The sequence below is a fragment of the Primulina tabacum genome, chromosome 16, assembly GCF_025594145.1.
Source record: "Primulina tabacum isolate GXHZ01 chromosome 16, ASM2559414v2, whole genome shotgun sequence".
NCBI classification, from domain to species: Eukaryota; Viridiplantae; Streptophyta; class Magnoliopsida; order Lamiales; family Gesneriaceae; genus Primulina; species Primulina tabacum.
Window position 1 is genome coordinate 25,044,085 of NC_134565.1, and position 26,932 is coordinate 25,071,016.

Sequence of the window (26,932 nt, forward strand, 5' to 3'; positions counted from 1 at the left end):
GGAAAGTTTTGAAAAGCTGAAAAAAGCATTGACTTCATAGCCAATTCTAACAATGCCATCAGGGCATAGAGAGTTTGTATAGATGTTTTGAAGTTAGGTTTGGGCGCAGTTCTGATGCAGCATGACAGAGTGATAGCTTATGCATCCAGATAACTGAAGGTTCATGAGAAAAATTATCCGACTCATGACCTCGAGCTAGCAGTAGTAGTTTTATCCCTGAATATTTAGAGAGACTATCTGTATGGGGAGAAGTGCAAGATTTTCACATATCACAAGAGTTTGAAGTATTTCTTCACACAGAAAGAGTTGAATATGAGACAACAGAGATGGTTAAAGCTGATGAAAGACTATGACTGCGATATTAGCTACCCCCAGGGGAAGGCTAATGTGGTCGCAGATGCCTTGAGCAGGAAAAATGCAACGATTGCTCTGTTGTCATGTAACGTCCCGAAAAATTGAAGGTCCACGTAAACCACATGCATGCAAATTATTAAATTTCTTTTGTATTTTATTAAATTGTTTTAATACATTAAATGCATGTTTATTTCATGAATTTGTGTTTTAATTCATAGTTTATTTAAAGTTTCATGCATTATGATTTTAAGTTGGATTTCGCGCTCGAATGAGGGACCGGGGATATTTAGGAAATTTTTTTTTAATTATTTAATATGAGGTGTTTTTAAGTATGATTTTTTAAAATGGGCCTTGGTTGGGTATTTTTACCTGCAAGGTTATATTTTTTTAGCCGGTACGCTAATTTTATCGATTCGGGAGACTTTTTGAAGGTTCGGATATATTTTCAAAAGCGTACCTAAACGAAATATTTTTCGTGAGTGTTATTGGGCTTGATGGGTTTATTTTAGTGCTTAATGGGCCCTTATTGCTTAAACTTAATTAACAAACCCTAAACCTATTTTGCTACATGGTGGCCGCCCCATTCTTTTCTCCAGCAGCATTCTCACGTTAGAACAGCAGCAACCAACAGCCATTCTTGATTTCTCCATGGTTCTTCAAGAAAACTCCTCCCCGCCTCTCTGGTTCACGTCCCGCGCGTAGTTCTTCGAGTTTTCGATCACATTTTTGCTAAGGCACGCCATGTATCTCCTTTCTCATCATTTACACCATGATTATATGTTGTGGTTTACATTTTTTCATGAATTTTCGTTGGTCCTTCTTTTAACATCATTTTTGTAAGGGTTTTGACACGTAAATGCATATATCTTGTGTGCAACTCACGTTTAATTGATCTTGTGCGAGGAATATTATCAAGAGAGGATGCCAGGAATTGTTGGCCAGTATTGTATCACTGTCAGAGCCAGTCAGTCATAGGTTCGAGGGCGTGGATGTGGTCAGTGAGTTCTCCAGTGTTTTCCCTGATGATGTTTCAGGCATTCTACCAGACAGAAATGTGGACTTCCTATTGAGCTCATGCCAGGTAGAGTGCTGATCTCAAAGGCATCCTACCGTCTAGCACCTGCAGAGATGAAAGAACTGAAGGACTGGATACAAGATTTCCTAGATAAAGGTTTCACTCGCCCTAGCTTTTCTCCATGGTACGCACGGGTACTGTTTGTTAAGAAGAAAGATGGTAGCATGCGGTTTCTATTTACTACCGAGAACTAAACAGGGTCACAGTCAAGAACAAGTATCTGTTGCCAAGGATTGAGGATTTGTTTGATCAGTTTTAGGGAGCATCAGTGTTCTCGAAGATAGATCTTCGATCCGGATTACATCAGTTGAAGGTGAAAGAGTCTGACGTGCATAAGACAGCATTTCAGACGCGTTATGGGCACTATGATTTTATGGTGATGTCCTTCGGTTTGACGAACACGCCAGTGATCTTCATGGATCTCATGAATCGCTTGTTTCAGCCATACTTGGATCAGTTTGTCATAGTTTTCAGTGATGATATCCTAATCTATTCGAGGAGCGGAGAGGAGCGTAGCCAGCATCTGATGACCGTATTGCATACATTACAAGACAGACGGTTGTATGCCAAGTTCAGTAAGTGTAAGTTTTGTCTTGACAGAGTGACATTCTTGGGCCATATTGTATCTCGGGATGATATTGAGGTTGACCCTGGTAAGGTCGAAGCAGTCAGAGATTGGTCAGTGCCTAAGAACATGACAGAGATCCGTAGCTTCTTGGGATTGGCTGGGTACTACAGAAAATTCATTCAGGGCTTTTATTCTATCGCGGTGCCTATGACCACCCTGAGGAAGAAGAATGCCAAGTTTATCTGGGGACCAAAGTGTCAGGAGAGCTTTGACAAACTAAAGCTAACGTTAACCACTGCACCAGTTTTAGCTATGTCATCAGGGTAGGGAGAGTTCATGGTTTTTACAGATGCATCGAAGCTTGTTTGTGCGCAGTTCTAAGGCAACATGACAGCATTGTAGAATACACGTCCAAACAGCTGAAGGTCCATGAGAAGAGTTATCCGAATCATGACCTCGATCTAGCAGCAGTGATTTTTGCCCTGAAGATTTGGAGACACTACATGTATTGGGAGAAGTGCAGGATTTTCACTGATCATAAGAGCCTGAATTACTTCTTCACACAGAAAGAGCTGAACATGAGGCAGAGGAGATGGCTAGAGCTAGTGAAGGACTATGACGGTGATATTAGCTACCATCCGTGTAAGGCTTATGTGGTTGCAGACGCTTTGAGCAGGAATCACGCAGTGCTTGCTTATTTGTCGGTACAGAGACCACTGCAGACGAAGATTCAGAGATTTGAGCTTGCAGTTCATGCCAGGGGCGATGCCCTAAATCTTGCTACTCTGACTATATGGCCGACATTGAGGGACAGAATTCGGGTTGGGCAGACTTCTGACGAGCAGTTGCAGAAGTGGAGAAAGAGGGACGAGACTAAGGGCCAGAGATTGTATACAATTGTGGACGACATAGTCAAGTATAGGGACCGTCTATGGGTTCCTGACAGTGATTCCCTGAGAGCAGATATCTTGAGCGAGCCCACAGCACCCCATACTCCATCCATCCAGGGAGTACGAAGATGTATAAAGACCTTCAAATTCTTTATTGGTGTCCAGACATGAAGCGAGATATTATGGGACTTGTATCCGAGTGTTTAACTTGTCAGCAAGTCAAAGCAGAGCATCAGACCTGCAGGGAAGATGAGACCACTCCTTATTCTCGAGTGGAAATGGGAGAACATCACCATGGACTTTGTGATAGGGCTTCCGAGGACTACTGGAGGATATAATGTCATCTGGGTGATTGTTGATTGGCTCACTAAATCAGCTCATTTCCTACCGATCAGTAAGACTTTCACCATGACTCAGTACCCATAGATGTACATCAAGACATAGTCAAGCTGCGCGGGATTCCAGTGTCTATCGTGTCAGACAGGGATCCAAGGTTCACGTCTGTGTTCTGGAATAGTCTACATCAGGCGTTGGGTACGAAGTTACTGTTCAGTACTGCATTCCATCCTCAAACAGACGGGCAGTCAGAGAGGGTTATTCTGATTCTAGAGGACCTACTCCGAGCATGCATGATCGACTTCTAGGGCAGCTGGGCTCCGAAGTTACCTCCTGTGGAGTTCGCATAAAACAACAGTTATCAGGCATCGATCGGTATGGCTCCATACGAGGCACTGTACGGGAGGAAGTGTAGGTCGTCAGTGTATTGGAATGAGGTAGGAGAGAGGGCAGATTTGGGTCCGGATATTGTCAAACAGACAGCAGAGTTAGTGATCAGGATTCGAGACAGGATGAGGACCGCTCAGAGACGCCAGAATAGTTATGCAGATCAGAGGCACCGAGATCTTGAGTTCGCAGTAGGGGATCATGTGTTTGTGAAAGTTGCACCGATTAAGGACGTGATGAGATTTGAGAAGAAAGTCAAGCTTAGCCCTAGATTCATCGGGCCATTCAAGATCCTAGAGAGAGTTGGGACACTTGCATACATAGTTGCATTACCGCCAAATCTGGTGGGAGTTCATAACATGTTTCATGTCTCTATGCTGCGGAAGGACATGTCAAATCCTTTGCATTTGCTGAACTATGAGCCATTCAGCTGACACCACACCTGTCATTCGAGGAAAACCCACACAGATACTGGACAGACATGAGAAGAACTCTGGAACAAGGTGATTCACCTTGTCAAAGTCAAGTGGTTAAATCATTCCGAGGAGGAAGCTACTTGGGAGACGGAGACCGAGATGAGGAGTCGCTACCTAGAGTTATTTGGTATGTTTTAATTTCGAGGACGAAATTTTGTTTAAGTGGGAGAGTTGTAAGGTCCAGGAAATTTAAGTTACGTAAACTGAATGCATGCAATCTAAAGTTTTATTTAAAAGAAGTGTTTATTTATTTTATGCATTTAATGCATAATTATTGCATGACAGGATTCATTTCACGATTATTTTAAAAGTTCACGCATTAGGGTTTCTAGATGCATCTCGCGCTTTCATTATCGAGGAACGGAGACCATGGAATTATCAAAAAATTATTTTTATTACAAGTTTAATTTTTATTTATTAATATAGGTGTTTTAAGTGTATTTTTCAAGAAATGGGCTTTGTTGGGTATTTTTACACGCCAGAGCATATTTTTAATCGGCACGCAAATTTTAACGATTAGGAGGATTTTTTGAGGGCTCGGACAATATTTTCAAAAACGTACCAAAACGAAATATTTTTCGGGAGCATTTTTGGGCTTGTTGGGTTTGTTTTATTTCTAAATGGGCTCAAAAATCATTTTTTATCCTTTTTAAATTAAGTGAAGGCACATTAGTGCATTTTAAATAAACCTAAACCTATTTTCACAAACCCTAAACCTAACCCTAAGGTAGCAGCTGCCTTCCCCTCCATTTCAGCAGCCTCCCCTCGAAATTTTGTAAGAAAAACAGCAGTAACTCTCAGCCATAGCTGCGTGCTCTCAAGAAGATCATTTCCCGCTCCTCCGGCGCTTCCCCGACGCGTATTTCTTCACGTTTTCATTCTTAAATCTTCAAGGCACGCTACGTACTTTCATTTTCGCATCATTCATGCTATATACCTACTGTCATGTGTGCTTTTTACGTAAATAACTCGGTCCCTGCATGTTTTTCAATGGTAGCTTCGGTTTATGGCTCACATATGCATTTCTTTTGCAAACTCACGGTTTTTCTTGTTGTGGGTGTGCAAGGGCTGTCAGATGCTGTTGTTTAGATGCTGAAACGCGTCAATGATTAAGGGACAATATGTTGGAGTCATGATTAGGACGATTTGTTGCATAGGCCGATGGGTATGCTTGGGGTTGTGTCTTGTTTTGATGGTGGATCGAGTGAGGGATGGAGCTAGCAGTGTAAGGGCTGAACCAAGGCATGGACCAGACCCTAGTGGGTCTGAGACACGCCCCAGGGAGGCTCAACCATCACTGGAACCACCCATGTAGTGGGCCGATCGCATGTAAGAGGGGTGAGCCTCGGGTGGACTGATTTCGGGCCATGACGAGTTGGGGCATCGTGGGATTTGCATGTAGCTCGAAGTCATGGTTATTGGAGTCAAGTAGGGTCTGGTCTTGGATCTAAGTGGTATGGTTCGAGGCTGGTAGGGGTGGCTTTCGAGCTAGGGCCGAAATTGGTGAGTAGGGTTTTCAAATTGTTGGTAGCTGGAAATTTTTGTAGCTTTCAGCAAGGTTTTGGGGACTTTGGGTGGTTCGAAGTTGTGACTTTTAGGTCTACCTTGATGATATTAAGTGGTGTTTTAAGTTAGGAGAAATTTGGTTAAGTTTTGGGTCGATTCGGGTTAAAACCGGGACCCCTATTCAAGCTTTAAAACGAATCGGTTAAGTTTTAAAACGGGCTCGAGTTTACGCCTAAGAAACACTTTTAAATATGTCCAGGGACTGGACGGCCGGAGGGAGCTTGCAACTAGAAAGAAGATAGGCCGGTTAAATAAAAACAAGGCATTTTGGTATGTTTTAAGGAGTTTGGTAAGCTTCGGATCAAAATTTAGAGGTCCAAAGGTAAAACGACCATTTTGGGTTTCCGGGGACAAAATGGTCATTTTGCACCCAAGTTGAGTTTTTGGTCCTGAAAGCGCCCCGAGCACAAAATTTATTATTTTGTAAACATTTATGCATCATGATCATGATTTTTATGAAATTATGAAATATACGTTGCATGCTTGATTTTAATAAAAATTTAGGCATGTGCATGATTTTGGTAAATGATGAAAATGATGATGTTTTGAAGGATGAGAATTAATTGTGGCTATCGATGTATATGTAAATGCTGATGATGAGGCCTAGGCACAGTGGATGGGTAATATTGTTATTGATTTCCGACAGCCGCTGGGTACTGCGATTCTATGTAGATGGATCCAACGTAGAATGATGAATGATGTACGAAAGTCACAACAAATGAACTGAATTCAATAAAGAAAATGATGTACAAGGATATGATGATAGTGATGAGCTGTTTTGACATGTTACGATTTCATATGATGTAATGCCCGAGATTTGAGGAGTTGTAATCTAAAATGATTCTTTGATTAATTGTAAGGTAATCATAGACGAAATGGATCAGACCGGGATATCCGAAAAGGAAATTGAAGTATGAATTGAGGATGACATGATATTGAAGAGAACGTGGGATAGTATGAACAAAGGTTGAAAACCAGTAGGCATCACGCACATGCGCGGAGAAAGGCGTGCATATGCGCGAAAGACCATTCGCGAGGACAGAACACCTCGCGCATATGCGCGAGAAGGGACGCGCATATGCACGAGGCAAGTACTTGGAATCATTGCCGAGACAGTAAGTCTCGCGCATATGCGCGAGACATGACGCGCATATGCGCGAGCAGGTGTTATTCAAGAATGCCGAGTCCAGAGAGTTGGGCGCATATGCGCGGAGATGCGTCGCGCATATGCGCCACTGTTGCGAAGCCAAACGCCGAGACCAGTAGGTCTCGCGCATATGCGCCGATGATGGTCGCGCATATACGCGAGACGTGCAAGGCAAAGAACGAGCCACTTGCCCTCACCATGCAATATATAAATACATTTGCCTTCATTTCTTCGAACAGCAACAGAAGAAATCAAAAAGGGCTCCAAGGAAGAAGCTTTCACCTTCGTAAATTCAAATTGAGATTGGTCGAGATCCGCCCGTCTGATTTTAAATCCGACTTTGGTACTATGTTCCTATCGACGCAGGCTACAATTGGACGTAAGTTTTACTACGTTTTGTCATGTATTGAAATTATGATATTGAAGGAATCGGATATGATTCATATATGGTGTTTCTGACATGTTAGACATCGTATAATCGAAACCGGATTGAAGAACGGATATCGTAGAGAATTGCTATGATTTTCAGAGTTGATTTGATTGAGATTTGATATCAGATTTGTATTGTATTGATTATGAGATGTTGGAATTGATATCTGTTGATAATTGGACGGCTGGGTATATTGAGGTTGTGCAGTTATGCTATTGAAACCGAATTTGATTCAGTTCTGATTATATCCAGTATTGATCCGAATGGTATATTGATACGATACCTTCAATATTGTCATTGCTAGATTGATATTGACAGGCTGTGAATCCGAGACTTCGACAGAGTCAGATAGACAGAAAGAAAGGTATAAATAAATGTTGATTCGGGATGGCACAACTCGAGTTAGCTTTAACTTGAGTTTCCCAAAATCACATACTGAATGATTATTGCATTTGATATTTGCAATGCTTGATATTGATATGCTTATTCTATTGATTATAGCAAAGCATGAGTCAGAGTTGGGCAGATCCGCCTAGTCTTTGGTAGAACCGCCATGGCAGAACCGCCAAGTCACTGGACTTTTGGATATATATCGATAGACTGAGGAGAAGACCGACTCCTATTGCAGATCTTCGATACAGACAGCCAAAGTCTGGGACTAAGAACGTACCACCATCTAGCTGAGGTAAAGTAGATGGGAGAACGTTGCGTTCTTATTCAGATCGGGATCTCTAGATTAGGATGAGTCGAGTCAGAGTCTAGGAGTTACAGAGTGTGATTCAGAGTTTGTATTGATACATGTTGTTCAGATTTGATACATGTGATTGATATGTGTTTCATGCTTTTTTATATGTTTTTATATGACTGCATGTTTACATTGTTTATATTGGGATATTTATCTCACCGGAGTTATCCGGCTGTTGTCGTATTTGTATGTGTGCATGGCAGCAGGTGGGACAGGTTCAGGGTCGAGGAAATGAAGGGAGATTGTGATTAAAGTGGAGACTACGGACTTGATTAAAGATAGGGTTTAGACACTTGAAATTTAGATGTTAAACCTTAGTTGAATGATTGTATGTAGTACAAGACTTGTACCTTTATACTGATATGTATATTAGATTGAATTCCATTACGTTCCGCAATTCATATTGTATTTTAAAAAGAAAAATTTAGACCATGTTTATTATTATTGATTAAATTGTCCCAAATGATGATTAAGATTATGATTAGAGTCCGGGTCCCCACAACAGGTGGTATCAAAGCCATAGATCCTTTAGACTGAGATAGGAGCTAGTGAGCTGGGTAGATTGAGTTTCTTTCCTGCTTTTGATTGCTAGCATGTTCTAATGCTTTATAACGCATGTTTACCTGGTTATCTGATTTGATTTGGTAATGTGTTTTATTGAGAATGAATCAGAACCGATTCTTGATCAGCAATAAGATGATCAGAGGAGGACCGAAACAGATATGTTGTATTTGGTTACTAATCCTTTTGGTAATCAGATATGCCTCCCCGAAAAATACCAGAACAGGGTAGTACTTCGAATCCTCCAATGGATGTTACACCAACACCGATGGAAACACTGTTAAAGAGGTTTCAGTCATTTAAACCGCCAACCCTGAAAGGAACAGAGACTTCTGTTGACTGTGAGAGCTGGTTAGATGACATAGAAATGCTATTTGATTCCTTGGATTACACCGATGAAAGGAGAGTGAAACTGATAGGGCACCAGTTGCATGATGTTGCAAAGAACTGGTGGATTACAACCAAGCGGGCCTTGGAGCATCGAGGTACAGTTATTACCTGGAACGTATTTAGAACTGAGTTTTATCAGAGATTCTTTCCAGTGTCGTACAGGAAGGATAAGGGAGCGGAATTTGCAAACTTGAGGCAGGGTCAACTGAATATTGAGGAATATGTGACCAAGTTTTCTACCTTGTTGAGATTTGCTCCACATGTGGCCGAGAATGAAGAAGCTATTGCTGATCAGTTCATCAATGGTTTGAACCCCGAGATCTTTACATTGGTGAACACAGGGCGACCGAATAATTTCACTGATGCCCTGAACCGAGCCAAAAGAGCAGAAGCTGGTCTGATTCGACAGAAAGGAGCTTCCTATGTTCCTCCAGCACCGAGACCCCAGCAACCACCTCCCAGATTTGAGGGTGGTAGCAGCAGTAGTGGAAAGAAAGATTTCTTGAAAGCTAGAGGAAAGCAATTCCAGAAATCAGGGAGCAGTTCATCTAGCTCAGGTGGTTCTCGACAGAGCTAGAGCTATACTGGAGTGTACTGCAGAACTTGCGGAGGGAGAAATCCGACTGAACAATACCAAGGAGTGACTGGTAGTTGCAATGTCTGCAAACAGCAGGGACACTTTGCTAGGGTGTGTCCACAGAGAGGTTCCCAAAGATCCCAGGGAGCCGAATCATCTGGATCAGCGACGCAGACTGATAGACGACCCGCTGCTATTCATTCGTTTCAGCCAGCCCCAACTCAGTCACAGCAGAGGCCTGGAGGTAGCAAGACAGTGAGCCAGCCTCCTAGACAGCAGGCCAGAGTATTCGCTTTGACAGAGGAGCAGGCTCAGGAGGTACCAGATGATGTTGTTGCAGGTAACTGTTTTATTTCTGGTTACCCTGCTTATATATTGATTGATACTGGTGCTTCTCATACATTTATTTCTGAGAAATTTGCATTGAGTCATGCTTTGCCTATTGAGTCATTATCTTCTGTAGTGTCTGTCTCTTCTCCGTTGGGGATAGGTTTAATATCAGTGAATTCTGTAAAACATTGTATACTACAGTATGATGGGCATGAGATTGATTTAGATTGCATCGTACTTGGATTGTCTGATTTTGACTGTATTATCGGGATTGATATGCTGACCAAGTACATAGCGACTGTTGATTGTTTCCACAAGATTGTGAAATTCAGACCAGATATGGCTGATGAGTGGAAATTCTACGGTAAGGGTTCTAGATCGAGAATTCCTTTGATATCCGTTTTGTCTATGACTCGATTGTTACAGAAAGGAGCAGAGGGATTCCTTGTGTATTCAGTTGATTTACTGAAATCGAGTCCGTCATTGGCAGACCTGCCAGTAGTGTGTAAATTTGCTGACGTCTTCCCAGATGAGATTCCTGGATTACCTCCGATTCGAGAGATCGACTTCAGCATTGAGTTAATGCCAGGTACAGTTCCGATTTCGAGGGCTCCGTATAGAATGGCACCGATTGAGTTGAAAGAGTTGAAAGAACAGTTGGAAGATTTACTAGCCAAGGGGTATAACAGACCAAGTGTGTCTCCTTGGGGTGCTCCAGTACTGTTTGTGAGGAAAAAAGACGGTTCGATGAGACTCTGTATCGACTACCGGCAACTGAACAAGGCTACGATAAAGAACAAATATCCTTTGCCCCGTATTGATGATTTATTTGATCATTTGCAGGGTTCATCTGTATATTCCAAGATCGATCTGAGATCTGGATACCATCAGCTGAGAGTCAGAGATTCTGATATCTCAAAGACCGCATTTAGAATATGGTATGGACATTATGAGTTTATTGTCATGCCATGTCTTTCAGAGGTATCTTGACGATTTTGTTATTATATTCATTGATGATATCTTGATTTATTCGAAGAATATGATTGAGCATGCTGAGCATTTAAAAACTGTGTTGGAAATTCTGAGGGCTGAGAAATTATATGCTAAACTGTCAAAATGCGAGTTTTGGTTGAGACAAGTTGTATTTTTGGGGCATATTATATCCGGAGATGGTATATCAATTGATCCCAGTAAGGTTGAGGCAGTGATTTCTTGGCCGAGACCAACTTCAGTACCCGAGATTCGTAGTTTTATGGGTTTGGCAGGATATTATCGTCGATTTATTAAAAAATTTTCCAGTATTGCCAAGCCGATTACACAGTTGACTCAGAAAAATGCTCCATTTGTTTGGTCTGAAGAATGTGAGACCAGTTTTCTTGAATTAAAGAAAAGACTGACCAGTGCACCGATACTGACTATCCCATCAGGTACTGGTGATTTTGTGGTTTATTGTGATGCATCTCATCGAGGATTGTGTTGTATTCTGATGCAGCGAGGACATGTGATTGCTTATACCTCAAGACAGCTGAAACCACATGAGACTCGTTACCCAATTCATGATCTTGAATTGGCGGCCATTGTCTTCGATTTGAAGATATGGCGACATTATCTATATGGTGAGAAGTTCGAGATCTATTCTGATCACAAGAGCCTGAAATATCTATTTTCACAGTCAGAATTGAATATGAGACAGCGAAGATGGCTTGATCTGCTTAAAGATTTTGATTGTGAAATCAAATACTATCCAGGAAAGTCGAATGCAGCAGCAGATGCACTGAGTCGAAAGGTATGTTCTTTATCCTTATCGACAATCGGTGTTTCGAATTTGATAGAAAACTGCTGTTTTTCTGGATTAGCATTTGAAACAGATTATAGACCGCTGAGACTATATGCTGTTCAAGTTGAACAAAACTGATTTTGAGAATTAAAGCGGTGCAGAAAGTTGATCAGAATATTCAAAATTCGATATCGATGGTTAGAGCAGGACATCGATCTGAGTATATCAGGTACGGGATAGTGTACTGTATGTGAACGATCGTCTAGTTGTGCAGAATGTTTCAGAGTTAAAACGACAGATTTTGTCAGAAGCACACAACAGTCGATTCAGTATTCATCCTGGTGGCAAAAGGATGTATAATGATTTGAAAAGACAGTTTTGGTGGAAACAGATGAAAACTGATATTGCTGAGTTTGTATCCAAATGTCTGAATTGCCAGCTGGTGAAAGCAGAAAGAAAGAAACCAGAAGGGCTGTTACAGAGTCTAGCTATTCCTAAATGGAAGTGAGATCACATTTCCATGGATTTTGTGACGAAGCTACCAAGATCCTCCCGAGGTTGTGATGCGATTTGGGTCGTGATTGATAGATTGACCAAATCCGCATGTTTTATTCCGTACAAGATGACGTACCGACATGACCAGATGGCAGAGATTTATGTCAGAGAAGTGGTTAGATTGCACGGAGTGCAAAAGTCGATTGTATCAGACCGTGATCCTCGATTTACTTCGCACTTCTGGCAGAGTTTACAGCAGGCTCTAGGTACGAAATTGCATCTGAGTACCGCATATCATCCACAGACCGACGGACAGTCAGAGCGGACTATCCAGACATTGGAGGATATGCTGAGAGCAATAGTGCTTGATTTTAGCACTAGTTGGCAAGATACCTTGCCACTTTGTGAGTTCTCGTACAACAACAGCTATCAGACGAGTATTGAGATGACTCCTTTCGAAGCGTTGTACGGTAAGAAATGCAGATCCCCTCTGTATTGGGACAATATCTCTGAGGTCCCTGAGATTGGACCTGATATGATCAGAGATATGACTGAAAAAGTGAAACTAATTCAGAAGAGAATGAAGGCAGCCCAGGATAGACAAGCCAAATATGCCAATGTTCGACGTAGACCGTTGGTATTTGAGGCAGGAGACCGAGTATTCTTGAAGATTTCACCTTTCCGAGGAGTTGTCAGATTTGGCAAGAAAGGAAAATTGTCTCCACGATATATTGGGCCATATGAGATTCTTGAAAAGATAGGAGATCGTGCCTATCGATTAGCCCTACCGCCTTCATTATCTGGGATACATGATGTCTTTCATGTGTCATTATTGCGGAAGTACATGCCAGATGCTTCACATATTATTCAGCCAGACGAGGCCGAATTGGACGAGACATTGAGCTATTTTGAAAAGCCGATTCAGATTCTTGATCGGAAGGAAAAACAGCTTAGAACGAAGATTATTCCACTTGTGAAAGTTCAGTGGAGTCGTCATGGCGTTGAAGAAGCTACTTGGGAGACTGAGTCTGATATGAGACAGAGGTTCCCAGCTTTATTTCAGTGATGTGAGTACTCTTGTTTAGCTTCTATTCTCCATTCCTTATTATATCTGATTGATAATTGATTGATTACCGGGGACGAAATCGGATCTTAGGGGGGAGAATTGTAATGCCCCAGATTTGAGGTGTTGTAATCTAAAATGATTCATTGATTAATTGTAAGGTAATCATAGACGAAATGGATCAGACCGGGATATCCGAAAAGAAAATTGAAGTATGAATTGAGGATGACATGATATTGAAGAGAACGTGGGATAGTATGAACAAAGGTTGAAAACCAGTAGGCATCACGCACATGCGCGGAGAAAAGCGCGCATATGCGCGAAATACCATTCGCGAGGACAGAACACCTCGCGCATATGCGCGAGAAGGGACGCGCATATGCGCGAGGCAAGTACTTGGAATCATTGCCGAGACAGTAAGTCTCGCGCATATGCGCGAGACATGACGCGCATATGCGCGAGCAGGTGTTATTCAAGAATGCCGAGTCCAGAGAGTTGGGCGCATATGCGTGGAGATGCGTCGCGCATATGCGCCAACTGTTGCGAAGCCAAATGCCGAGACCAGTAGGTCTCGCGCATATGCGCCGATGATGGTCGCGCATATGCGCGTGACGTACAAGGCAAAGAACGAGCCACTTGCCCTCACCATGCAATATATAAATACATTTGCCTTCATTTCTTCGAACAGCAACAGAAGAAATCAAAAAGGGCTCCAAGGAAGAAGCTTTCACCTTCGTAAATTCAAAATGAGATTGCACGAGATCCGCCCGTCTGATTTTAAATCCGACTTTGGTACTATGTTCCTATCGACGCAGGCTACAATTGGACGTAAGTTTTACTACGTTTTGTCATGTCTTGAAATTATGATGTTGAAGGAATCGGATATGATTCATATATGATGTTTCTGACATGTTAGACATCCTATAATCGAAACCGGATTGATGAACGGATATCATATAGAATTGCTATGATTTTCAGAGTTGATTTGATTGAGATTTGATATCAGATTTGTATTGTATTGATTATGAGATGTTGGAATTGATATCTGTTGATTTGTATGGCTGGGTATATTGAGGTTGTGCAGTTATGCTGTTGAAACTGAATTTGATTCAGTTCTGATTATATCCAGTATTGATCCGAATGGTATATTGATACGATACCTTCAATATTGTCATTGCCAGATTGATATTGACAGGCTGTGAATCCGAGACTTCGACAGAGTCAGATAGACAGAAAGAAAGGTATAAATAAATGTTGATTCGGGATTGCACAACTCGAGTTAGCTTTAACTTGAGTTTTCCAAAATCACATACTGAATGATTATTGCATTTGATATTTGCAATGCTTGATATTGATATGCTTATTCTATTGATTATAGCAAAGCATGAGTCAGAGTTGGGCAGACCCGCCTAGTCTTTGGTAGAACCGCCATGGCAGAACCGCCAAGTCACTGGACTTTTGGATATATATCGATAGACTGAGGAGAAGACCGACTCCTATTGCAGATCTTCGATATAGACAGCCAAAGTCTGGGACTAAGAACGTACCACCATCTAGCTGGGGTAAAGTAGATGGGAGAACGTTGCGTTCTTATTCAGATCGGGATCCCTAGATTAAGATGAGTCGAGTCAGAGTCTAGGAGTCACAGAGTGTGATTCAGAGTATGTATTGATACATGTTGTTCAGATTTGATACATGTGATTGATATGTGTTTCATGCTTTTATATATGCTTTTATATGACTGCATGTTTACATTGTTTATACTGGGATATTTATCTCACCGGAGTTATCCGGCTGTTGTCATGTTTGTATGTGTGCATGGCAACAGGTGGGACAGGTTCAGGGTCGAGGAGATGAAGGGAGATCATGATTAAAGTGGAGACTACGGACTTGATTAAAGATAGGGTTAAGACACTTGAGATTTAGATGTTAAACCTTAGTTGAATGATTATATGTAGTACAAGACTTGTACCTTTATACTGATATGTATATTAGATTGAATTCCATTATGTTCCGCAATTCATATTGTATTTTAAAAAAAAAATTTAGACCCTGTTTATTATTAGTGATTAAATTGTCCCAAATGATGATTAAGATTATGATTAGCGTCCGGGTCCCCACATATGACACGGTTACTTTACGCTTTTAAAGTTCATGAAAGGTATGTTGATTACAATATGTGGGGACCCGGACGGTAATTCATGTCTTAATCATTATTAATGTCAAATATAACAATTAAGAAAAGTGGGACAAAATTTTTTTTTCTCTTTAAATTATAAATGCGGAAACGTAACAGTAATCTATCTTATATACATGTCAGTATAAAAGTACAAATCAGGTACTACCAGCTTCTATCTCAACTAGGTTCAACATCTATACATCAAGTGCTGAATCATATTCTGCTTCTGGGCCCGGATCTCCACGCTAACTAATTCTCTCATTCTCTTCCTGATCCTGATCCTGTCCCACCTGTTGTCATGCACACATACAAACAAGACAACAGCCGGATAACTCCGGTGAGAATTACATTCCCAGTATAAATCATGTATACATGCATTTCATATAAACAGATATAACAGCATGAAACAAATATTCATAACATGTATCAAAATCAGAAACATGAATCAATACAAACTCTGAATCACATTCTGTGACTCTTAGACTCTGACTCGACTCATCCTAATCTAGGGATCCCGATCTGAATAAGAATGTAACAATCTCTCACCTACTCCCTCGGTCGTGGTGACGGTACGTTCTTATTATGGACTTTGGTCATAGCTATACCGAATATCGGAAATAGAAGTCGCTCTTCTTCTAAGTCACATCGATATGACCAAACGTCCTGTGTCTTAGCGGTTACTGTCCAAGACTAGGCACATCAGCCTATGACTCATTACGTAAATCAATAGACCAAAGATAACAATCACATCAATTGCAAATATCAATGCTATAAGATGAAGTATGTGATTTTGGGAAACTCCAGTCAAATCTAACTCGAGTTGTGCAATCCCGCATCAACATCAATTTATACCTTTCGTTTCGTTCTGTCGATCTGAGTCTGTCGAAGTCTCGAACTCCCTGCCTATCAAATCAATCTAGCAATAACAATATCGAATACACTGTATCAATGTATAACTCAATTCAAGACCTGTTCTGATCAATACTCAAATCAAACATAATCTGATCCATATCAATGATATCATGATACAATCTCAATCAATACTGAATCTGCTCAAAATCAATCTACTGATGTTTCGACGGCATAACAATACAGTCTCGGTAACCCCGTCAATCTCAACATCACAGATATACTACCACAACTCATAATCGATATTAATACGAATCATAATCTCCAATAATAACAAGTCAAGATATCAAATCTGCACAATCTCAATCATATCGCTTCAGGAAATCATAACAATTATATGAATAGTCGTTCTTCGATCTGACTTCAATTATATACTGATCAGTATACCTAGAACACATAATATCAGTCAAATCACAATTTCCCCCAATATCATAATCTCAAACGATATCAAATTCAATAAAACTTACGTCTTGTTGTAGCTGTCGTCGCTAGGAACTCGGTACTGAACTCGGATTCAAATTCGGACGGTCGGATTCCACAAAATCCTAACTTGAAACCAAGGTGAAGTTTTAAGGTATTTCTGAGGATTTCTTCGATTTTTCCTCGTGAAAATGCTGAGTAATACAATATATATACCTCCCAATGCATGGCAAGAAAACGTGGCTCGTTGCATGTTCTGCACGTCTCACCGCGGGTGCGCTCGCTTTGCACCGCGGGTGCGCTAAGCGTACTGTATCACATCCAACAATTCAGAAGACACAACCGCGGGTGCGCTACCCACACTGTCCCAATACCGCAGGTGCGGTCACTTTTATGGTGCGTGTGCACTGACTCTACTGTACACCAAACTTGAATTGCAACGTCGCCTCTCCATGTCTGTTCTTCCATTCCCTTATTCATAATACATGATAACTCAAAAGTATCAAACTAAAATTTCGGACATTACATTTCTCCCCCTCTTAGATATGAGTTCGTCCTCGAACTCGCAAGCAATAAATCAAAGCATGTAAAAGAAGTAATATAATCAAAAGCTGAATAAATACTCACGTCATGGAAATAACTCTGGATATCTCTGTCTCATCTCTGATTCTGTCTCATAAGTCGCTTCTTCAGTGCCATGAAGACTCCACTGGACTTTCACTAGCGGACTAGTCTTCGTTCTGAGCTGTTTTTCTTTCCAATCAAGAATCTGAATTGGCTGTTCAATATAACTCAAAGTAACTCTGATAAAATCAATATCAAAATACTGGCTATACAACATCCGTATATCCCAATCAACAGTTCATAACAAATCAACATCGTGATCTGCCATTAAATCTGTCTAAGTTAAATCGATTCAATATTCAATCTCTTATATCAAATACCAACGGTTATCGTCTTACGTTGGCATATTCAATCTGTCTATTCTGAGCTGTCTTCACTTTTCTCTGAATTAGCTTCACTTCTTCAGTCATATCTCTGATCATATCAGGCCCAATCTCAGAAACCTCAGAGATATCATTCTAATACAGAAGGTAATCTGTATTTCTTATCGTACAATACTTCAAACGATGTTATTTCAGTACTCGTTGAATAGCTATTGTGGTACGAAACTCACAACATGGCAATGAATCCTGCCAACTAGTGCTAAAATAAAGTACTATCGCTCTAAGCATATCCTCCAGTGTCTGGATAGTCCGCTCTGACTGTCCGTCAGTCTGTGGATGATAGGCGGTACTCAGGTATAACCTCATACCAAGAGCCTGCTGCAACTCTGCTCCAAAGTGGGAAGCAACCGAAAATCACAGTCTGAAACACTCGATTTCGGCACTCTATACAATCTGACTACTTCTCTAACATAAATTTCTGTCATCTGGTCATGTCTGTACGTCATCTTGTACAATTGTAACATAAATATTCGGTCAATCTGTCCATCACGACCCAATCACGCCTCAACCTCGGGAGGATTTTGGTAGCTTCGTCACAAAATCCATGGAAATGTGATACACTTTCCATTCAGGAATAAATAAGCTCTATAATAATTCCCCGATTTTCTATCTTTCTGTCTTTACCTGCTGGCATTTCAGACATTTCGATACAAATTCTGTAATATCTGATTTCATTTGTTTTTCTCAAAAACTGTCTTTTCAAATCACTGTACATTTTTCTGCCATCAAGAAGATTACGGAATCGACTACTGTACATTTATGACAATATATGTCGCTTCAAATCTGAAATATTCAGTACAATAAGACGGTTACTCGCATATAACATACTGTCACAAACCTGATATTCTGATCGATACTCTATTTTGATGTCAATATCGAGTTCTGAACATTCTGATCAACTTTCCGAACTGCTTTAATTCTCAAATCAGCTCTGGTTCGGACTGTACAATATAAATTCTCCACTGTTTACTATCTGTTTCAAACACGAATTCATACCTATTTCAACCACGAATTCATAACAACAGCAATATTCAATCAGATTCAAACATCACTCATCGATATTGATCTGCTAAACTCATAGAACGGTAATTTCTGACAATATTATCAGTCTCAGCCAATTGATCACAACTTCAACTGTGCTAAGATCAACCGATATACTATCTTCGGATCTAACGTGTTCCGAATACAATCTGTCTCGGCCAAGATTCACATTTCAACAGTTTCTGTATACAACATTTCAATTCTCAGAATATGCAATACAATTTTCAAATGTTCAATCTGATCAGTCATATGCTTCAAATATCTCAGGATATCATAGATAAAACGAGCATAAAATCATCAGAATACTTCTGAACACACGGTTCATTAACCCACAAACATAGCTGAGGCATCCCAAATAGAAATACTCAATTAAATGTAACTCTCGGCTAGAAATCTTTTAACTGGTCTTTCAAGTCTTTCAATTCAATCGGTATCATTATGTACTGTGTTCTAGAAATAAGAATAGTACTTTGCATTCATTCAATGATAGAATCTGTCTTTCTGACTGGAAGCAACTCTGAAATTCCAATTGAGAAAACATTAGAAATTTCATATACTACTGGCAAATCAGCCAATAATAAACTCGATTTCAGTAATCAACTGAATGCATAAGGAATCCCTCTGTTCCTTTCCATAACAATCGAGTCCTCAACATCGTTCATATCCAAGAAATTCTAAATCTAGAATTCTTACCGTAATTTCCGTTCATCAATCATATCTATCTGAATCTTTCAATCTTCTGGAAAAATCAACGGTAGTTTTGTACTTGATCAACATATCATTACCGATAATAAAATCGAAATCGGACAACCCAAGTACAATATAATCTAACTCAATCTCATATCGGTCATACTGTAGCATACAAGATCTAACAGATGTCACTGATACAAGACCCCTTCCCCACGGAAAAGAGATCAATACTACAGCATATACTAACTCCATAGACAACGCATATATCAATGTAATTCATTTAAGAATAATCGGATGGAATGCATTAGTATTTATCAATACATATGCAAAATAACCATACAGGAAACAATTACCTGCCACTACCTCGTCAGGTGTGTCCTGGCCTTGGTTGTGATTGAGGAGTCGTCGGTGGTTGGGAGGAGTGAACAACCGGTGATTGTCTATCAGACGGTGCCACTAATCCAGATGGTTCTGCTCCTTGAGATCTTCGGGAACATCGCATTGGACATACCCTAGCAAAATGTCCTGACTGACGACAAACATTGCAACTACCAAATACTCCTCGGCATTGCTCTGTGGAATGTCTTCCTCCACAAGTGCTGCAATAAAATCCCGTATAACTCTGGCTAGAACCACTGGAGCTCAACGAACCACTCCCTAACTTCTTAAATTGTTTCTTGTGAGCTTTCAAGAAATCTTTCTTTCCACCCCTGCTACTACCAGTCTCAAGTCCGAGAGGTGGTTGCTGTGGTCTCGATGCTGGAGGCACAAACGAAGCTCCTTTCTGTCTCATCAGACTGGCTTCGGCTCTCTTGGCTCTACTCAGAGCATCAACAAAATTATAGGGTCGGCCTGTGTTTACCAATGTCAATATCTCAGGATTCAATCCTTTAACAAACTGATCAGTCACAACTTCATCATTCTCAGCCATGTTAGGAGCAAAACGTAGCAAGGTAGAAAATTGCTCAACATATTCTTCAATGTTTAGCTGACCCTATTTCAAATTTTTAAATTCTGCCCTCTTATCTTCTCGGTACGAAACTGGGAAAAACCTTCGATAAAATTCCACTTTGAAGATTTCCCAAGTAATCACTGTACCACGCTGTTTTAAGACTCCTTTGGTTGTAATCCACCAGCTCTTTGCGATCTCCTGTAACTGATGCCCAATTAGTTTAACTCTACATTCATCCGAGTACTCAAGTGAATCAAACAATATCTCTATATCATCTATCCAGCTCTCACAATCAACAGTCGTCTCAGTACCCCTCAGAATCGGCGGTGTCAATGACTGAAACCTCTTCAATTGTATTTCCATCGGAGTTTCAGACACATCCATCTGACTAGTCGAAATACTACCCGGTTCTGGGATTCTTCGAGGAGGAATATCTGATTACCAAAATAATTAGTAATCAAATACAACAAACCTGTTTCAGTCCTCCTCTGATCATCTTACTGCTGATCAAGAATCGGTTCTGATTCATTTTCAAATAATACACATTCCCAATCAAATCAGATAAACAGGTAAACATGTATTAAAGCAGTAAATCATGCTAGCAATCAAAAGCAAAGAAAATAAGACTTATTCTACCCCGCTCACTAGCTTCTATCTGAGACTCAAGGATCTATCGCTCTGATACCACATGCTGTGGGGACCCGAACGCTAATTCATGTCTTAATCATTATTAATGTCAAATATAACAATTAAGAAAAGTGGGACAAATTTTTTTTTTCTTTTTAAATTATAAATGCGGAAACGTAACAGTAATCTATCTGATATACATGTCAGTATAAAAATACAAATCAGGTACTACCAGCTTCTATCTCAACTAGGTTCAACATCTATACATCAAGTGCTGAATCCTATTCTACTTCTGGGCCCGGATCTCCACGCTAACTAATTCTCTCATTCTCTTCCTGATCCTGATCTTCCCACCTGTTGTCATGCACACATACAAATAAGACAACAGCCGGATAACTCCGGTGAGAATTACATTCCCAGTATAAATCATGTATACATGCATTTCAAATAAACAGATATAACAGCATGAAACAAATATTCATAACATGTATCAAAATCAGAAACATGAATCAATACAAACTCTGAATCACACTCTGTGTCTCTTAGACTCTGACTCGACTCATCCTAATCTAGGGATCCCGATCTGAATAAGAACGTAAAAATCTCTCACCTACTCCCTCGGTCGTGGTGATGGTACGTTCTTATTACGGACTTTGGTCCTAGCTATACCGAATATCGGAAATAGAAGTCGCTCTTCTTCTAAGTCACATTGATATGACCAAACGTCCGGTGTCTTAGCGGTTCTGTCCAAGACTAGACACATCAGCCTGTGACTCAATACATAAATCAATAGACCAAAGATAACAATCACATCAATTGCAAATATCAATGCAATAAGATGAAGTATGTGATTTTGGGAAACTCCAGTCAAATCTAACTCGAGTTGTGCAATCCCGTATCAACATCAATTTATACCTTTCATTTCGTTCTGTCGATCTGACTCTGTCGAAGTCTCGAACTCCCTGCCTATCAAATCAATCTAGCAATAACAATATCGAATACACTGTATCAATGTATAACTCAATTCAAGACCTGTTCTGATCAATACTCAAATCAAACATAATCTGATCCATATCAATGATATCATGATACAATCTCAATCAATACTGAATCTGCTCAAAATCAAGCTACTGATGTTTCGACGAAATAACAATACAGTCTCGGTAACCCCGTCAATCTCAACATCACAGATATACTACCACAACTCATAATCGATATTAATACGAATCATAATCTCCAATAATAACAAGTCAAGATATCAAATCTGCACAATCTCAATCATATCGCTTCAGGAAATCAAAACAATTATATGAATAGTCCGTTCTTCGATCTGACTTCAATTATATACTGATCAGTATATCTAGAACACATAATATCAGTCAAATCACAATTTCCCCCAATATCATAATCTCAAACGATATCAAAATTCAATAAAACTTACATCATGTTGTAGCTGTCGTCGCTAGGAACTCAGTACTGAACTCGGATTCAAATTCGGACGGCCGGATTCCACAAAATCCTAACTTGAAACCAAGGTGAAGTTTTAAGGTATTTCTGAGGATTTCTTCGATTCTTCCTCGTGAAAATGCTGAGTAATACAATATATATACCTCTCAATGCATGGCAAGAAAACGTGGCTCGTTGCATGTTCTGCACGTCTCACCGCGGGTGCGCTCGCTTTGCACCGCGGGTGCGCTAAGCGTACTGTATCACATCCAACAATTCAGAAGACACAACCGCGGGTGCGCTATATTTTGTACCGCGGGTGCGCTACCCTCACTGTCCCAATACCGCAGGTGCGGTCACTTTTATGGCGCGGGTGCACTGACTCTACTATACACCAAACTCGAATTGAAACGTCGCCTCTCCATGTCTGTTCTTCCATTCCCTTATTCATAATACATGATAACTCAAAAGTATCAAACTAAAATTTCGGGCATTACACAATATATTTTTACTGTTATTTTCTATGTATATATACTTGTTATTTCTGGTATAGGTTTGTTGAATCATTAGACTCACTAGACGTGTGTGATACAGGTGAGCATGTTTATGAGGGGACTGGAGGTGCCGACCTCTGAGTAGGCATGACTGGATGTGCATGCATGACCCGAGGACCACATTTCTTCTGCACATGTTTTTTTTTTTTTTGGTTAGATTTAGAGGACATGGGCATTTTTATACATTGGTCTTTATACAATGTTGGTTTTAGGATTTTTACTCGTTACGTTTACGCATTTTTTTGTTGATCGAGTTTGGCCATTTTAACTGCACTATTTTAAACTGTTAAATGTTTACGCTTATTTTTAATTGATATAATTTTCAGTATGGTTGCATGCATATTTAAATGATATTTACGAAAATGTAAGTTTTTTTTAAAAAAAAATATTTCCGCATTTCAAATTAGTAGATGTTTCATGTCAGCTCAGAGACCCTTTCAGACAGAGATCTAGCGATTTGAGCTTCCAGTTTATGCTAGGGGCGATGCTCCTAATATCTCTACCCTGACAGTGCAGTCGACGCTGAGAGACATGATTAGAGCAGTCCATGCTTCTGATGAGCCGTTACAGAAGTGGAGACAGATGGATGAGTCTAAGGGTCTGAGATTGTATTCCGTTGAGGATGACGTGTCAAATACCACGACCGACTGTGGATTCCTAGCAGTGATTCACTGAGAGCAGACATTATGAAGGAATCCCACAGCACCCTGTACTCTATTCACCCAGGGAGTACGAAGATGTATAAGGATTTGCAGTCTTTGTATTGGTGGCCGGACATGAAGCGAGATATTTTGTGTTTCGTGTCTGAGTGTTTGATGTATCTGCAGGTTAAGGCAAGGTATCAGAGACCTGCAGGAAAGCTGAAACCGCTCTCTATTCCCGAGTGGAAATGGGAGAAAACCACTATGGATTTGGTGACAGGACTACCGAGGACCGTTGGAGGGTATTATGTCATTTAGGTGATAGTTGATCGGCTTACCAAGTCAGCACATTATATACCAACCAAGAAGACTTTCACATGACTCAGTACGAAGAGTTGTACATCAGTGAGATAGTCAGATTACATGGGATCCCAGTGTCCATTGTGTCAGACAGAGACCCGAGGTTCACATCTGCATTCTGGAAGAGTCTGCATCAAGCCTTCCATCCTCAGACCGACAGTCAGTCTGAGAGAGTGATTCAGATCTTGGAGGACCTACTTAGAGCTTGCGTGATCGACTTCCAAGGCCACTGAGAGCTGAGGTTACCTCTCGTGGAGTTCACATACAACAACAGTTATCAAACATCAATCGGTATGGCTCCATACGAGACACTTTAAAGGGGAAAGTGTAGGTCACTGATATATTGGAATGAGATAGGGGAAAGAGCAGAGTTGGGTCCAAACATTGTGAGACAGACTGCAGAGCTAGCGGTCAAGATCCGGGATACGATGAAGACTACACAGAGTTGAGAGAAAAGTTATGCTGATAAGCGGCGCAGAGATCTAGAGTTTTCAGCGGATGATCACATGTTCGTGAAAGTTTCACCTATAAAGGCTGTCATGAGATTTGGTAAGAAAGACAAACTCAGTTATAGATTCATAGGACCATTCGAGATCCTCGAGAGAGTTGGGGCACTAGAATAGAGAGTTTCATTACCGTCGAATCTGGCGGGAGTTCATAACGTATTCCACGTCTCGATGCTGCGGAAGTACTAACCTTTCGCATGTGCTAAATTATGATCCTCTGCAGTTGAAGCTGAACTTGTCTTTCGAGGAAAAACCTACCCAGATTTTGGACAGACAGGATATGGTACTCCGGAACAAGGTGATCCAGATGGTCAAAAACAAGTGGCTGAATCATTACGAGTAGGAGGCTACTTGGGAGACCGAGGCGGAGATGAGGAGTCGCTACCCAGAACTATTCGATATATTTTAAATTTCGAGGATGAAATTAAATTTAAGTGAGGGAGAAATTATAGGGTCTAGAAATTCGAACGAAGTAACATGACTGCATGAAAATTTAGGGTTTAATTAAAATACTTATTACTTATTTTAAAATGCATGCTTATGACATGGATATGTGTTTTATTTCATGAATTACTAGATTTCATTTATTTGGGCTTTTAGCAGTATTTCACGCTCGAAGGAGGAAAGAAGACCAGAGACAGTTAAGGAGAAATGTTTTTATTAAATAATTGTTTAATGTATGGTGAATTATGTGGAATTTTCGAAGATAAGCATTTTAAACCATTTTTTTACAAATTGAGCCATATTTAAACCGGTATTCAATTTTTAGCAAATAGAGGACTTTTTGAGGGTTCGGAGAATATTTTTGAAAACGAAATTAAACGAAATATTTTATGAGTGTGTTATTGGGCTTAATGGGACTATTTTAATATATTTTGGGCCTAGACTCCTAAACATTCTCATTTTTTAAATTAATACCAAAATCCTGATATTATTTTTGCATATAGATGTCCACCCCTCAACCCTAGCGTCCACTTCCACCAACAGCTCCTACCTTGAGTCCAGTAGCCTTTTTTCTCGGTTATTGCGTGAAAAACGCAGCCAAGGTCCTCCCCATGCCTCCGGTATCTGTTCTACGCATTGTTGTTGAGATTTTCGAGCATATATATACGCAAAGGCACGTCCGATTCCTTTCTTTTCTCGTCTGTCACACCGTATTACATTTTTTTGATTGATTATGCATGATGTTTAAAGGACCTAACAATTTATGATGTTTGGGATAGTAAAAACACATGAAACCTTAGATTTTCTTGCATGCTTCTCATGTTTTTGACTTGTATGCAAGGGAGATGCCAGTTCTTGGTGTTTAGGGGCTGTGTTACATCAAGTTTGAAGGTGTCTAGGCGTGAAGATCTGTTTTGGATCCATCCATGTAGGGGCCAATCGGGTTTCCTCATTCTAGGGTTTTGTGATGGCTAGATCGGGTGAAGGGGTGAGGGCAGCGTGCATGGACTCAATCCAGGCCGTGGTTCAAACCCTGGTGGGTATGTGTTGGGGATTGGGATGGTCCATGAGCCGTTGGACGCAAGGCTTGGGTTGGATCGAGTGCTTTGTTTTTGTACGGGCTTTGATTGCAGTTGACAAGGTGCCTGCCAATATCCACGCCAGGAAATTAAGAACATAATCTCCAATCGCTCTTATAGAATTTCTACCTATACCGCAGTTGAAGCACTTAAGGACGCCAATTGCGCGCGAAGTGCATGTGGAACAGGCACCAGAATCCGCCACTCGAAGTGGTGGAAGCTGTGAAAGCCTAAAAATATACATATCCAATTTAATCCGAAGAGTCTTTTCCAACTGTCTCAAAGTGGAACCTCTCTTTTTTGGTCGCCTATCTTAATACTCAATGTTTATAAAATAATCCTACCTTCATACGAGATTCGACATTTTTGAGCTAGCTGCATGTCGTATCGGGAAGCAGAATGACTGGGTGTAAAGGGTTTCCACTTCGCATCCTAAGGGAAGCCTCTTCTCCAACTCCCCGACATTCTTTGGAGTTGATTTTGGGTTGGGCCGCGCGTAGTGGAGTGACCGACAATAAAATACGAGAGATAAGGAAAACAGTCTACTTGACTGTCCCCGCTGGCATGTCAATCAGTAAGAATTTCAAATCATCTCCAAGATCGAGTTCACAATTTGATTACGGACAAGTAAATAATTAATGATTATGACAGCTTGCGATGAATAACCCCATGCATCACATGAAGCCTCCGCCTTTTTTGCTAGAGGCCAAGCGAATTCAATCACTCAGCCCCAGGGAAAGCTAGTTTGCGGGTTGGATGTGTTCGAGTGATCCAGCGTGCAAGGGCTGTAGGCATGAATTTAGTCAGTCCAGGAGGGGGTTCAAGGTTGGGTCTTGGTCCCAGGATAGACGGCTAGGGGCTGGTCCAAGCGCGTTTGGTATAGAGTCGAGAAATCTGGAGCTAGGTGTGT

At 40.7% G+C, this 26,932-nt stretch overlaps 1 protein-coding gene across 1 annotated transcript; it reads left to right on the forward strand.

Moving 5' to 3' along the window:
• Positions 1-312: 312 nt before the first annotated feature.
• LOC142528433 (uncharacterized) lies at positions 313-23,951 on the forward strand. Its single transcript, XM_075633481.1, has 5 exons — positions 313-431; positions 1,389-1,598; positions 2,030-2,107; positions 2,674-2,932; positions 23,820-23,951. Exons 1-5 carry the CDS (start codon positions 313-315, stop codon positions 23,949-23,951), a joined length of 798 nt encoding a protein of 265 aa, XP_075489596.1.
• Positions 23,952-26,932: the final 2,981 nt, after the last annotated feature.